Source organism: Cnephaeus nilssonii (assembly GCF_951640355.1).
Source record: "Cnephaeus nilssonii genome assembly, chromosome: 4".
NCBI lineage: Eukaryota > Metazoa > Chordata > Mammalia > Chiroptera > Vespertilionidae > Cnephaeus > Cnephaeus nilssonii.
In genome coordinates, this window is record NC_137075.1 from 87860049 (window position 1) to 87874677 (window position 14629).

At 38.0% G+C, this 14629-nt stretch overlaps 1 protein-coding gene across 1 annotated transcript in view; it reads right to left on the reverse strand.

The window, feature by feature from the left end:
- Window positions 1-14629, reverse strand: part of TMED10 (transmembrane p24 trafficking protein 10) — a 36275-nt gene that overhangs the window by 14161 nt on the left and 7485 nt on the right. The window contains exons 2-3 of the mRNA XM_079768929.1: window positions 5724-5835; window positions 5-78 (exon numbers count right to left, since the gene is read on the reverse strand). Coding sequence (XP_079625055.1) covers window positions 5-78; window positions 5724-5835 — 186 coding nt within the window. The remainder of the gene's footprint in view (window positions 1-4; window positions 79-5723; window positions 5836-14629) is intronic.

Here is a 14629-nt window from a genome sequence, read left to right on the forward strand (position 1 = left end):
ATACCTCTTCATAATTTTTCGCCTCCACTCCATGCTTCATGTCTAGGATCACGAGTTGGTCAGGTAACCGCCCTGTTCCTGAGAAAGAAATCAAAGGATTCATTGTGCGGAATATTTAAAATTCCGGGAAATCACCCACCCAGCCTCCCTCTCTCTAAACCTCCCCCCTCAATAGAGGGAAACAGATGCAAACTCCTCCCCCTACTCAGCTGCAGAAAATTCCTGGCTCTGGCTAAAATCACAAGCATTCCAGACAAAGCCTCTGTCTGTGCGGGGTGCTGGAAAGCAAAGAGAACATGCTGCTGCCAAACATCTCTAAGCAGGCAGGACAGATACTGCAGCTGGAACTACAGAGGAATAGAAAGAAGGAGAGAAAACACGCAGGCTTATTGGACTAGGAAATAAAACTCAAAAGTCAAAATAGTATAAAACGGAGTGGCATATATAGACCAACAAGTAGTGGGGACCAACTTAGGTTGAAAAGATACATTTCCACACCTGAAAAGGTTGTCCTGTCAAATTTTGAGAAAAGGATTATTGGGCATGTACTAAGCTTGGATTTACTTAATATAAACTAGTACTGAAAAGAACACAGGATTTATCTAAGATTTCACTTTAATTCAAACATTTTGGTAAATGTAAGGCCATTTCAATAAATAAACAAAATGTTATAGAATTATTCCACAGAGCCAAGAAAAAACTTGATAATAAGAGTACAATTCTCAGGGATGCTTCTTAGAAAGAGAAATGTCTATTTGGTTATAGTAGGGCCAAATGAACCATGTTCATATTTAAAAAGGTAATCTGATACAGTTTGATCAAAAAGGAATTCTAATCTTATATCATCAAGTAAGAGAAATGAAGATTCCAAGAGCCCCAGAAAATTGCTCAGTCCTTTGGAATTCAATCCCCTGGAATTCACCTGATTATTTATAAAATAAAAACTGCCTGCATGAAATTAGGACTTTGGGGAAACAGCGCCACATAAGCATTGGGACTCCTGAGACCAGAAGCCACAGAGAATGGTACTGTACCTTCTGCAGCCTGAGAGGCACTGGAGATTTTCTGTAACAGGCTGAAGTCAATGCAATAACTACTCACTGAGAGCTCACTGGGTGCTAGAACTGACCTGGAGATTACAATCTTTGCCTTCCAATAATTCGATGGGGATCTAACACATGAACACGAGTAACAGTTACAGTGAAAATGCAAAGCAGTATAAAACTTTAAGAGGAAAAAACCCAAACTAGTTCAGATAACCCCAGTTATGGAGCAAAGGTTAGAGGAGGGAAGAGATTAGTTGTAGATGGACCTCACTGAAGAGGGAGCACCTGAAGGCAGGACAAAGTATTCTAGGCAGAAGATGAGCATGAGGAAAGGCTCAGATATTGAAATGAGTAGGGCATGTTTAAATGACAGTAAAAAAGTTCTTTGGATAGACTAGAAACATCAATTTAAAAGCAATAGAAATAAGACTGAACAGGTAGGATTGAGAAACTATGACAAGTCACCAATGTCTTCTGAGCATTTAAGCCAGTAAGTCTCCAAAACAAAACAACAAAAAGCTGCATCCAGAGAAGCCTCTTCTCCCCAATCCCAATGTGTAATCCTGATGTCAGCATTGCCCATAGAGATGCAATGCAAAATTTTGCTTCTCCTTTCTCATTTAAAAAGTTGTTAAATCCAAGCAGCACATAGCCCTACCTGGTCCAAATGATCAAGATATTCTCTTCCTAAGACTCTTCCCACTTTCTTTTGCCACAGCATAGCATTAGCATTATTCAAACACAGGTGAAACCACAAAGCCACTCAGGCTGGTCCGAGTCCAGACTATACAATCTCTTGCACAAAACAGCCAACCTAATCCCCTTAGCTGATATCAAGGCCATAAAGGGTCTCCTTTGTAAGAAGACTCATTTATTTCTCTCTAAATTTTCCTGGCAAAAAACCAACCTTTTAAAAAGTGTTCTTAAGTTCTCCATATCAGAATAAATAGAGAACACATGTAAATTAGAAATTGAATGCTTATTATGTGCCTGTGTGCAAATATATATATATATATATATATATATATATATATATATATATATATATATATATTATATATTTTTCAAATTAGTTCCCAGGCATCTGCATGCACAGCATAAGCAGCATATAAGAAAGAAATTCAGAACAAAAGATATGTTTAGGGTTATGGTTAGGTTTAGTGTTAGGATTAGGGTAAGGTTTAGGGTTAGAATTAGAATAGGTTAATGGCTAGGTTTAGATTTAGGGTTAGGGTTAATTTTAAACTTTTCTTAAAAGTTTAAAATTGGCAAATTTAAACTTTTAAAAAAAGTTTATGTACATGAGACACATATCTATATAGATATATAGGATGTCCCAATAAATGTGTACATGCTTTAACAGCTGATAACTTAATTTTCACTCCTTTTCAGGTTTGATTTAAAATAATGGGTGAAGCCAGACTAAGCTTTGAACAAAAAAAATTTATCCTAAAGTGCTATTAAACTTTTTGTACATAAAAGTTTATGGTACAAAACCAGCAACAGTCGATGAATTGAGGACACATAAATACCAAACAAAATGATTCTTGATGTTTGTGATTCCATTGCTTCATGTTATCAGCAGTGCCTGGACCGTAGAATGGTCATCAGTTTGAAAACAGGCACTGACAAAAAAAAATTATTTCTGTAGATTCTTTTAAATTTTGAAAATGAACTGTATGTTAAATACCGACTTTACAATCATTCAAAGTGCGTATAAATTTTTTTGGGCACCCTGTATATATTTTTAAATACTTAAATTTTACATATATATCTTCAAATGTCTAAATAACTAATAAGTGATGTACTATTAGAAGAAGCCACATTAACCTCTTTGCTATTTCTGAGACATGCTCAGCATCTCAAAGTGTTTGCTTTTTCTCTAAAGACCTCATTACCATCTGACTTATATTTATTTGTTTATTGTCTGTTTGCTCCAATGAAAATGTAATGTCCAAGAGAGAAGAGACTTCCGTTTTATTCATTGCTATATCCCTAACACCTAGAACAGTACTTAATATATAGGGCACTTAACAATTATTTGCCAAATGAATCAACTAACTGAGAAATTAAGAAGGCTAGAATGTTGAGGAAAGTACTCTAAAAGAATTAAAGGTAAACTCATGTTTAAATGGGAAAAGAGCATTCCAGTAAATGAGTAAATGTGACATGTTTAGAGGGCAGAGCAAACCAGACTGGCTGGGGGTCTGATGAGTAGTGGAAGATAAGGCTGGAGTGAGAGTATAAGGACTATTAAATACCATGACACCTAAAGTCCCGTCCAGCTCAAAAATTGTATGATTTAGGTTTCATTTTATAGATCAGGAATATTACTGCTACTACCAAAAAGGGAGGTGCCATTTTGGGGCTCAGCCCATCTGGTTTCCAGCTGATCTAATAAATTTACAATTCTTTACCAAAAAAAGAAAAAGAAAAGGAAAAGCTTTTGAAAAGGGACTAACATAATGAAAGACATGTTTTAGGAGATAAATCTGGAACCAGTATTTGGATATATTAAAAATAGGGGTATTAATTACAAGGCTAATGACATAATTCATGATTTAAAAGATTAGAGTTCAGATTTGTGTGGTGACAGATACAGAAGATATTTTGAAAGAAGTATCAGCATAACTTGATGATAGACTGGAAAAGACAAAAATAATTTCAAAAATATGAGCCCAAGTAACTGGAAGGATGGTGGTAATACTGATGAGAGAGGGGAACTAGTTTGAAAGAAGTTCATGACATCTTAGTTTTGAGGTAAGAGTGGCACAACCATGTCGAAATGTCTAGACTATTGTTGAGACATCTTGGAACTGATGGGGTGGGGGGGCAGGGAAAAGGTTATCAGTCATGAAATTGCTATTAAAGTATTTAATTTTCTATTCTTAATCTATCATTCCATTTACTTCAGGCAAACACCCTTAGCTTTTAGGCTCAATTGACCCATTCTAGATCAAAGGAGTCAATTCCTGGTTAACTGTCAAAAGCACCAAGCTGATCTGCTATTCCTGGGACTCTACTAGAGCCATTGGCCAAGGTGCTTGCTTTTCTTCTGTGATCAGATACTCTGAACAGTCTATAAATGTGAAACTGCCAGGAGTCCTTTTGCTACCATACAGAGAAAGCCTGAGAATAAAGTCAAATGGAGGAAAGGATAGGAAGTGCTAAATGATAGCTAGAGTTCCAACAATCCTGTTAAAACCCCAATATCCAGCCTAGCCTGAGGTCAGCACCACCATTAAGACCTCCCAGTTTAGAGAGTCAAATGGTCTTCCTCTTCTTCTCTCTTTTTTAAAAAATATATTTTTATTAATTTCAGAGAGGAAGGGAGAGGGTGAGAGAGATAGAAACATCAATGATGAGAGAGAACCACTGATTGGCTGCCTCTTGCACGCCCCACACTGGGGATCGAGCCTGCAATCTGGGCATGTGCCCTGACCAGGAATCAAACCGAGACCTCCTGGTTCATAGGTCGGCACTCAACCACTGAGCCATGCCAGCTGAGCCTCTTCTTTCTCTTTAAGCCAGTTTGAGTTATATTTTTTGTATCTTGTAGCCCAAAAGGGTCCCAAATAATATAACAAGTATAAATATAGACAGCTTTTAGAATCTAGTGTCCTTAGAGTGAAAGAACAGGAAGTGAAGGGGAATCTGCCTTTCATCCACCACTGATAATCAGAAACCGTCAGGTAATCAGCCTAAAAGTTACTATGGGATCTTGGTCTTGAGATGCACAGAAGATTCCATAGCAAGATATTAGGACTAGAAAATAACAAGTGATCTGGAGACCAAAACTGCTTTGGACTTTGGAGGATACTGAATAACATTTCATTCAATGTTATCCTATATAATAAAAGGCTAATATGCAAATCGACCAAATGGCGGAACGACAGGGGGAGCGCTGCTCAGCCAGAAGCTGGGGTTCACAGCTGGCGAGCGCAGCAGTGGTGGAGGGAGTCTCTCCCACCTCCGTGGCAGTCGGACATCTCCCGAGGGCTCCCGGACTGCGAGAGGGTGCAGGCTGGGCTGAAGGACCCTCCCCACCACCCCCGAGTGCATGAATTTCATGCACCGGGCCTCTAGTTTTGTGATAATGTTGATGACATGCCATAGGATCTTAACTCTTGTTTATATCAATTAGCCCATGGTAAAACTGGTTTCATTATATATCATTTTGCTTAAAGTTGCAGAACTTATCAACAACATTAGCCCTAGCTGGTTTGGCTCAGTGGGTAGAGTGTTGGCCTGGGGACTGGAGGGTCCCAGGTTTGATTCCAGTCAAGGACACATGCCCAGGTTGTGAGATTATCTCCAGTAGGGGGCTTGCAGGAGGCAGCCTATCAATGGTTCTCTCTCATCATTGATGTTTCTGTCTCTCTCTCCCTCTCTGAAATCAATAAAAATACGTATTAAAAAAACAACAACATTAAGTGATGACTTACTATATTTTCTAGCATCTATCCCAAATTAAACTCTTTTCATTCAAGCCCAGTGTATCACAGCATTTAGAAAATGCCTACTCCTGCACATGGTACTTTCACTTATATGTGTGTGCACTCTAGCAAGTGTAGTTTTCATTTCCTCTTCCTGCTGGCCTAAGAGAGAAAGTTCATGCTCTTTCTTACTTGAGAGAAGATGCTTAATTCAGGGACAGACAACACTCTGATTACTTACCCTTGCTCTCAAAACACACTTCGAACATGTCATAATCTTCAGTGGTAAAGGCAAATTTCCCCTTGGTTGCATCTTCCTTGGAGTACAGAATATGGCCAGCAGAATCTGTGATCTAAAATAAAAAAGTAAGTAAGAGCAGGCAGCAAATAACACTCAGGAAGAAAACGGATAGAAACTGGAGAAATAGAAAGAAACACTGTCTATAAAAGACATTTATCATAATGATGACCATGTTCCAACCATTCCCAAAGACAGGAATAGGATTAGAGGATGAAGCCCAAATACAGCAAATTTCATTCATTCAAGCAGCCTATCCACACTGTAAGTTATTATCTGTTGCCACTTTAGAATGACAGTTGAGATATAAATTGGGTTTAGTAGCAAAGGTTCACTTTATAGAATGTAGAACCGTGTTTCCCAGAAAGGGATATGTCACAAAAATCGAAGTGGACGATTACCAAAAGAATATACTACAAAAGGGATAAAGATACATAAGAACACATCTCTTCTGTAAAATAATTCTTGATAGGGTTGAGGTGGGGGTGGAGAGTGGAATGGGATATCTGATATAAGGAGAGAAGGAAAAGAAGGCATACACAGAAAAGAAAATCTGGTAGCTGGATTCCTCCAAATGTCATGTTAATTTGTCAGTTGCTACCTGGGATGGGAAAGAAGCCCAGGGATAAACAAGAAGTTTTCCTAAAGAAGGTATCCTTGGCTTCCACAAATGGTAATGCCTTTCTTATAGGTTGTTAGCTTTAGGTCTCCAAACTTAAACTGCTCCATTCCTCGAGAATGGCCTGTAAAGAAGGGAATTACATGGTAACATAACAGTTTGGATCTCAGGCTTCTTTTCTAGAGCACATGGCTGTCTCAGAAGAAGGCAATTTCATTATCTAAGGCAGAAACTACTTGCAATGTGAAACACAAAAGTAGTAGCTTCATTATATTAAACTGGATGTTCTAATGCTGTTTTTAAAACAAGATTCATTTATAGGTGAGATTTTAAATTTAAAAACTGAGTAGCACACATATAAAGCACTTCACTAGTTATTTCTGAGTAGTGAGTTTTCTTTATATTTTTAGTTTTCTTTCAATTTTCTACAAAGGCACAAATCACTTATGTTCAGAAACAAAGTTATTTTGTTTTTTTGGGGAAAAACATAATAACTAAAGAATAGTTATCACAGATAGACAAATTTTAAATGATGGATTAATTAAAAAGGTTTTATGACATCTTCTAAATTCCCTAAAAATAACAGTAGTAATAGTAATCAAGTATCTTCTGCCATGAATGATGCTGATCATTCATGACTGTCAAGCATTTAAGATGCCTCAATCTGCACTGGTCATTGGGGATACAAGGATGTGTAAGATAGTTCCTATCTAAATGAGGAGAGGAAAAAGAAAGGAGGAGACCACTACATCGTGAAAAGTGCATTACTAGAGGTATGCACAGGTGCCTCGGGATTATGGAGGGTCAAGGAGTGCATCATGAAAGAGATGACACATGAGCTGAGTCTTCAAGGATGAGTTGCAATCTAGGGAAGAATTGGGGTAAAGGCATTCAGGGTACAAGAAACAGCAAATATGAATGCCTGGGGTCCAGGAAAAAAACACACAAAACAAACATGGTATCATAATAATACTAATAGCTGGTATTTATAGAGCACTTACTAAGTGTCAAGTACTATGCCAGGTGCTTTATATGCATTTTAATTTAATCTTTACTATAACTCTATAGGTAAGAACTATTATTTCCTCCATATTCCACAGGAGGAAAATGAGGCTCAGAAAGATTAAGTGGCTGGAGAGGTACTGACACGATCATGCAGAACTGCAACAACATGCTAAGGAGTTCAAACTTCACTTAGTACAAACTGGAAAGGCAATGAAGAATTTGAAACAAGAGAGTGCTGTGATTCAATTTGCAATTCAGAAAAGATGAATCGGATACTACTAGGAAAACAGACTCAAGAGGAACAATACTAAAGATAAGAAGATGGGTTAGGACACTATTCTGGTACTCCAGATTAAAAATGATGAGGGCTGGCCAGGCTGGTGTAGCTCAGTGGTTGAGCGTCGACCTATGAACCAGGAGGTCACGGTTCAATTCCCAGTCAGGCCATATGCCCAGGCTGCAGGCTTAAACCCCAGTGTGGTACATGCAGATTCTCTCTCATCATTGATATTTTATCTCTCTCCCCCTTTCCCTTCCTCTCTGAAATCAATAAAAATATTAAAAATAAAATAAAATAAAAACTATTAGGGCGGCTTTGAATATAGAGAAAAGGTGACAGATTTGAGGGATTTTAAGGAGGGAGGGACCATAGGATAAGATAAAAAAATAAATGCCCTGAAGGATCAAGTGAGCAACATAATGGAGTCTAATGGACCAGTATAAGTCCATAGGGTGTGGTTGACAATGTGGAAAACTGGATGGGTCTGTCTTAAGGAAGAAAACAGTGACAGCCATGACATGCCAGGTTTTCAAATCATCCAATTTTTCAAAAGAAGTTGTGGACATTTTAACTTTTATTTGAAATCTAATTTTTAAATCCTCACAACCAATCCCAACATTTGAAAAACTATCTCAAGGCCAAACAAAAGATGTCTATAGAACCAAGTTCTTCTGAGCTACCAATTTCTGATCTTTGCATAGGACAGGAAGAAAACTGACTAAAATTACATAAAAGAACTGGGGGACAACACTAAGGTCTCAGCTGAGATCATGTACCATAGATTTCTAGCAGCCAGGATGCAGGAGCAGAGAAAAGTATTAAGTGATTTAGGTTTGGGGTTCTGCAAATGAATGGTTTGGAAGGCTAAGGGGATTAAGGAATTATGCTATAAACTTTTTATACATATTCTTCAATCCTCACAACAACCCCATAAAAGCCAGTTTTATTATCCTCATTTTACTGACGAGGAAATTTAGTAACTTGTCCATTATCACAGAGTTAATAAATTGTGTATGTGCATTTGAAGCAGTCTAAAACCCATGTTCTTTTCACATTCCATGTTGCATCCCCACAAAAGGAATGTCTGAAAGAAGTGGTATGCAAAGATGCCAAGAAAGACTAACAGAATCTGATGAATTATTTGGGTCAGTGCATGTCAGAGAACCTGAGAGTCCTCTTGAGTGGGACACGGCACTTTTCAGTCTGTATTCTCCTCCTTAGAGATTAGCAGGCAGCCACAAGGTAGAGTCCTTGATGTCAGCAATAACTAATAGATAATCTGTAAGCGAATACATAGCCCTAAAGATCCCAAAAGACCTCAACTAGAAGAAGAATCCTAATAAAGAACTACTTTAGAACCTAGGAAACATATTATAGGGCAAACAGGTCTGGGAATGAATAAAATCCCAGTGATGTGTAGTCACCAGTGTGGTGCCACTCTTCCTTTCCTCAGAATCTATTCACCCATCAGATATTCACACTTCCCCACTTTCCAGCCCCCAAAAGCACAATGACAATTCCTAAGAGTAAAGAGCAATCTCAAAAAGACAGACTCTAGGAATAACAGATTTTCACATTCTAAGCTGATCTAAAAACTCTTAATTTGGATCTGGCTTCTATGAATAAAGTTACAGAAAATGTAGAACTTCTCCAAGGCACACCTGGATAAAAATAAGTTTCCAGATTTGCTCAGTGTACTAGCTTAATTCTTAAGGAAAAAAAGAAAGGATTACAGGCTGCTAGAAATGTTTAAATGTAAATGAAACCAGTAGAGGACAGCAGGAAATAAACATCAAGGGTATAAGTACTGAAGAGTCATCACAGAAGTCATCATCTTCAGTTAAGCAAGGAAAGAGGCTCGGTCACTGGCCTACAACAAACAGCCCAACTTAATCGGGCTTACAAGATTTGGCACACATTTTTGCCATCTTATGTCCTAGAGCAGTGGTTCTCAACCTTTCTAATGCCGCGACCCTTTAATACAGTTCCTCATTTGTGGTGACCCCCAACCATAAAATTATTTTCCTTGCTACTTCATAACTGTAATTTTGCTACTGTTATGAATCGTAATGTAAATATCTGTGTTTTCCGATGGTCTTAGGCAACCCTGCTAGCGGTTCTCAACCTGTGGGTCGAGACAGTGGTTGAGAACCACTGTCCTAGAGTAATAGCTTATGATCTCTTTGTATTCTCCTAAGATATTAAAAGGGTTCTTAAGGTATTGGCAAAAATCCTTTATCGAGTAACTTGCAAAATGAATCAAGAAGTCTGTCATGTTTTCCTGAAAGGCTCTGATACAATCCACTCCTCTAACTGGTATTCGAAGGGATAAAAACTGTTTAAATTTTCCTCTACTTTGTACTGAGGAACTATAATCATGGTAGAACCTTTTGCTTTGTTGTTTCTTTCTATAATATCTGAAAATGTATTAAAAGTTCATTATAGGGCAAAAACTCAAATGCTTTACAAGAGGCTGAAGATAAAGAACCCATCACTGCATGTACCTTCTTCAACATGAAATTTACCTCCCAGAATAGTGTGTGATAATGATCACAATTCCCTTGGGGCCTCCACATTTCTATATTTCTTATGATATTGAGTTGACAGAACTATATATGAGGGTATTTGTCTAGAAATTTGGAAATCCATGCAGACAACTTGACAACTTAACCTTCAGGTCAGGCTCTAACAGATCCTAGAATTTTTCTGAAATCAGTCGATTTTCCATGTAGTTCATAACTGTGCAGCTATTTTAGGAGCCAAGTCACTGATCTTAAGGATAAAAAAACAACAACCACATGACCCCAACATAATTACATAAATCAGCAGGTAGCTAAAATTAGGGTATAGAAAACTGGGCCAACCTAAGTGACTAGCTAGAACTGGCAAAGTCTATTAGGCCAAAATGATGGTTTCAAATTTCTTTTAATTAAGATGTTCTAATTATAGATCACCTTAAAAGATCACCTGGTTTCTCAAGAATTGAGACTTTATTTTTTTTTCTTCTTAAATTTTACTGGAGAACCATCTAGGTAGTGTTAAATAACTGCCACTTTCACCTACTGGAACAGCAAGCCCTTGAAGGATTCCTTTCTTCACTTTTAACAATAAAAACATGTGTAATACACATTGTAAAGTTCTTAATTAAACAAGGGTAATATCAAGCTATAAAATTTCCCCATATAACATCAAAGGATAGGAAGTAATAAAGATTTGTTTCCAGATAACACCTTCTGAAGAAAAGCAAACCAAAGGTCACAACTTAAAAAGTAATGGAAAAGCTGTTAATTGTATGTGCAGAGTAGCTGATGTCAAGAATATGTGAATATTCTCACACTGAAACGGTCAAATATGTGAGAATACAGGCCACTGGGAATATAAACTCATTTAGAACTAAATTTTCTTGGACCATTCTAGGCAGTGGCTGGAAAAGAGGTTCTTGAGCAGGTCAGCTTCTGAAGCCTGCTCCTATTCCTTTACCAAACAGTCAAGATAATAAATACCTGCTTACTTCAAAAGGATTTTAAAGTAGCTTAGGCCCAAACACGAGGCAAATAAAGCAATTAGGAATAAAAAAGAATAGAGTTCTCCTGGAAGAAGAAAACAAATAGGCGCCATTAAGAACCTGAACTGAGCAAATGAAATCTGCACTATAAATTTGACTCGAGTTTTCTGGAAGCCAAGATTAAAAGATTAAGAGAAACACAAGTTGGGTTACATATAATTTATTTTCTGATGAAATCTCACAAATTTATCTTCAGAGATAATTTTCCTGGAAATAAACAGCAAGAACAACTTATCAGGAAGGTCCTTGCAAAAGGACTGTGACTAATAGACTCTCCATTTTCAACCATGGCCTTCCTACAGTCCAAATGGGTGCGTTTAGTAACCTTTCACATGATCTGCCTGACCTAATGTAGAGGAGGGACCTGAAGGAACTAGATGAATGCTCCTGTGCTCTAGTTCTCTGTCCTTCAGCACTTCTCTCCCTATTCTAGCTCCTCTTGCAGCTCATAGAATTCCCAGCCTTACTCTAAAGTTGCAAGAAAGCTGAGACTACTTTTGGCCACTCGCCGTTACCAGTCTGTTTAAAAAACAAAACAAAACAAACAGGTGCCAGGAAAAGATGTCTTAAAAATAATACTATCCACCTAGATCTCATGTCTTTTTTTAAAAAAATATATTTTATTGATTTTTTACAGAGAGGAAGGGAGAGGGTTAGAGAGTTAGAAACATAGATGAGAGAGAAACATCGATCAGCTGCCTCTTGCACACCCCCTACTGGGGATGTGCCCACAACCAAGGTACATGCCCTTGACCGGAATCGAACCTGGGACCCTTCATCCACTGAGCCAAACCCGCTTCGGCTAGATCTCATGTCTTAATGCCATTCTTCAATAAAAAGAACCAGGTCTCCTTGGAGAAATGGCTGATCCTGAGATTGAGGCAGGAAATATACAACATGAGCCTGGAGCTTGTAGTGCCAAAAAGTAAGGAAGTGCTCAAAAACAAAACAAAACAGAAAAACAAGAATGGAGATATGTCAAAGGGATACAGGAGCCACATGAAAGTACTCCCTATAGTCAAAGCTGAAATAATTTGAGTGTCCAGCCAGCATGGCTCAGTGGTTGAACACTGACCTATGAACCAGATCACCTTTTGATTCCAGGTCAGGACACATGCCCAGGTTGCAAGCTCGATCCCTACTGTGGGGCGTGCAGGAGGCAGCCAATCACTGATTCCCTCTCATCACTGATTTTTGTCTCTCTCTCTCCCTCTCTGAAATCAATAAAAATATATTTTCTTTAAAATGAAATAATTTGAGCAACAAAAAAAGTAGCATTTGGATTATAATCCAAAGTATAAAATAAATATCCATGAATCCATACTATTATAAATTAAACAAGGGAAAAGAGTCAGATCTCCTGTGCAGGAGACTCTCAAATAATTTATGTAGAAACAGCATCCTCAGGGAAGTTAAGAATAACTACCCACTGCCCATAGTGACTTCCCTGCAAAGAGCACATTATGGAAAGGGGAAAGGAGTGATCTGACAATGGAGAAACCTGACAAACACAACCTCAGCCAGGTAATCACGGTCAATATCAACAGTGATTAATAATGTTGACGGCAAGCTCCCTTGATGTGTGATGTGATGAAAATGACATTTTACCTCTGCAATCTTCCTCCCCCAGATCCATAATCCCAACAGAGGGGCATCCTATAAAATACTTGACTAATACACCTCAAAACTCACAAGGTAGTCACAAACAAGAAAATTCTGAGAAACTGTCATAATCTAGAGGAGCCCAAAGAGATATGACTAAATGTAATATATTCAGGATAGGATCTTGGAACAGAAAAAATGACATTAGGCACAAACTAAGGAAATAGGAATAAAGTATGGACTTTAGATAATAATAATGTGTCAATACTGGTTCACTCGGTGTGACTAATGTACATACCAATGTAAGATGTTAACAATAGGGGAAACTGAATGTGAGGTATACGGGAACTGTACTATCTGCACTGTTTTTCTGTAAATCTAAAACTGTCCTAAAATAAAAAAGTTTATTAAAAAAATAGTGTAGCCGAAACCGGTTTGGCTCAGTGGATAGAGCGTCGGCCTGTGGACTCAGGGGTCCTGGGTTCGATTCCAGTCAAGGGCATGTACCTTGGTTGCGGGCACATCCCCGATAGGGGTTGTGTGGGAGGCAGCTGATCGATGTTTCTAACTCTCTATCCCTCTCTCTTCCTCTCTGTAAAAAATCAATAAAATATATTTTTTTAAAAAATAGTGTAATATCCAAAAGAATAAAGGCAAGAACACATATATACACACACACATATCTCCAGATTCTCAAGAAATTCTTAGTCTACTCAGAGCCAAGCAAGCAAACATTTTCACATATTTTTTATGAGGTATATTACAAATAGTTAATTTGAACAAGTCTAAACCTACTCCTGGAAAAATGACATATGATCCATGGAGGAGGTGGTAAGTACGTGTCTTCCTACTGGTATAGGTCACACAGTATTTTCATTTGTTGAATCAGCTTCATATCCTACCAGTCCAAGAATATGGTAGAGAGAGAGAGAGAGAGAGAGAGAGAGAGAGAGAGAGAGAGAGAGAGAGAGAGAGTGTGTGTGTGTGTTTTAAAAAAAACCTTTTCCTGGAGTGCTACCATAGCAACAGAGGTCAATCAGCTTGTGGCTTTGCTGTAGTTGGTGAAAATCTGATGGTATAATCTCCTACCTGTACTCCATCAGGTTTATGATCAGTCTGTAGTTTAATACTGAATATACAATGTGTACATATATTTTAAGGAAAACCATCAACTTTGTAGCTCCTTAATGACAAGCTCGGGAATTTAGAAACAGCAAGTCCCTTGTAGAGCTCTATACATTGAATAAAAATGAACTGAAACAGAGATACCTACCCTTTTCTCCCTTTGAGACAGTAACGCATAGCAGTTAGAGTAAAGGTTCTAGAGTCCGACCTCAGGTCTGTGTTCAAATAAGAATTGTGCCACTTACTAGCTGTAAGGCCTTGGGTATGTTCCTTAACCTCTCTGTGCCTCATATGTAAAATAAGGACAACAGTATGAACTTTATGAAGCTATTGTGAGGATTAAATTTAATACAAAGGGCCTGGAACAGAGTCTGGCACATGGCAAGCACTCAATAATGTTATCATTGTCATTGTTCGAATTATTATTATAACTGTTTGTTAGAGATAACTAAAAACTTCATAAACATTTAGAACACCAACCACAGTTCCAACCTAACAGTGCTAACGGACGGCAAACTAAATAAATTTTGCTACATTGACTAAATCCCGGGATGGTTAGGTCCCAAACGGGTATTGCATGAAAACAGAAACAGACAGACAGGTAAACTCTTAAGGAAGTAGCAGCAAGATTTAGAGCCTGAAGAGTTACCAAA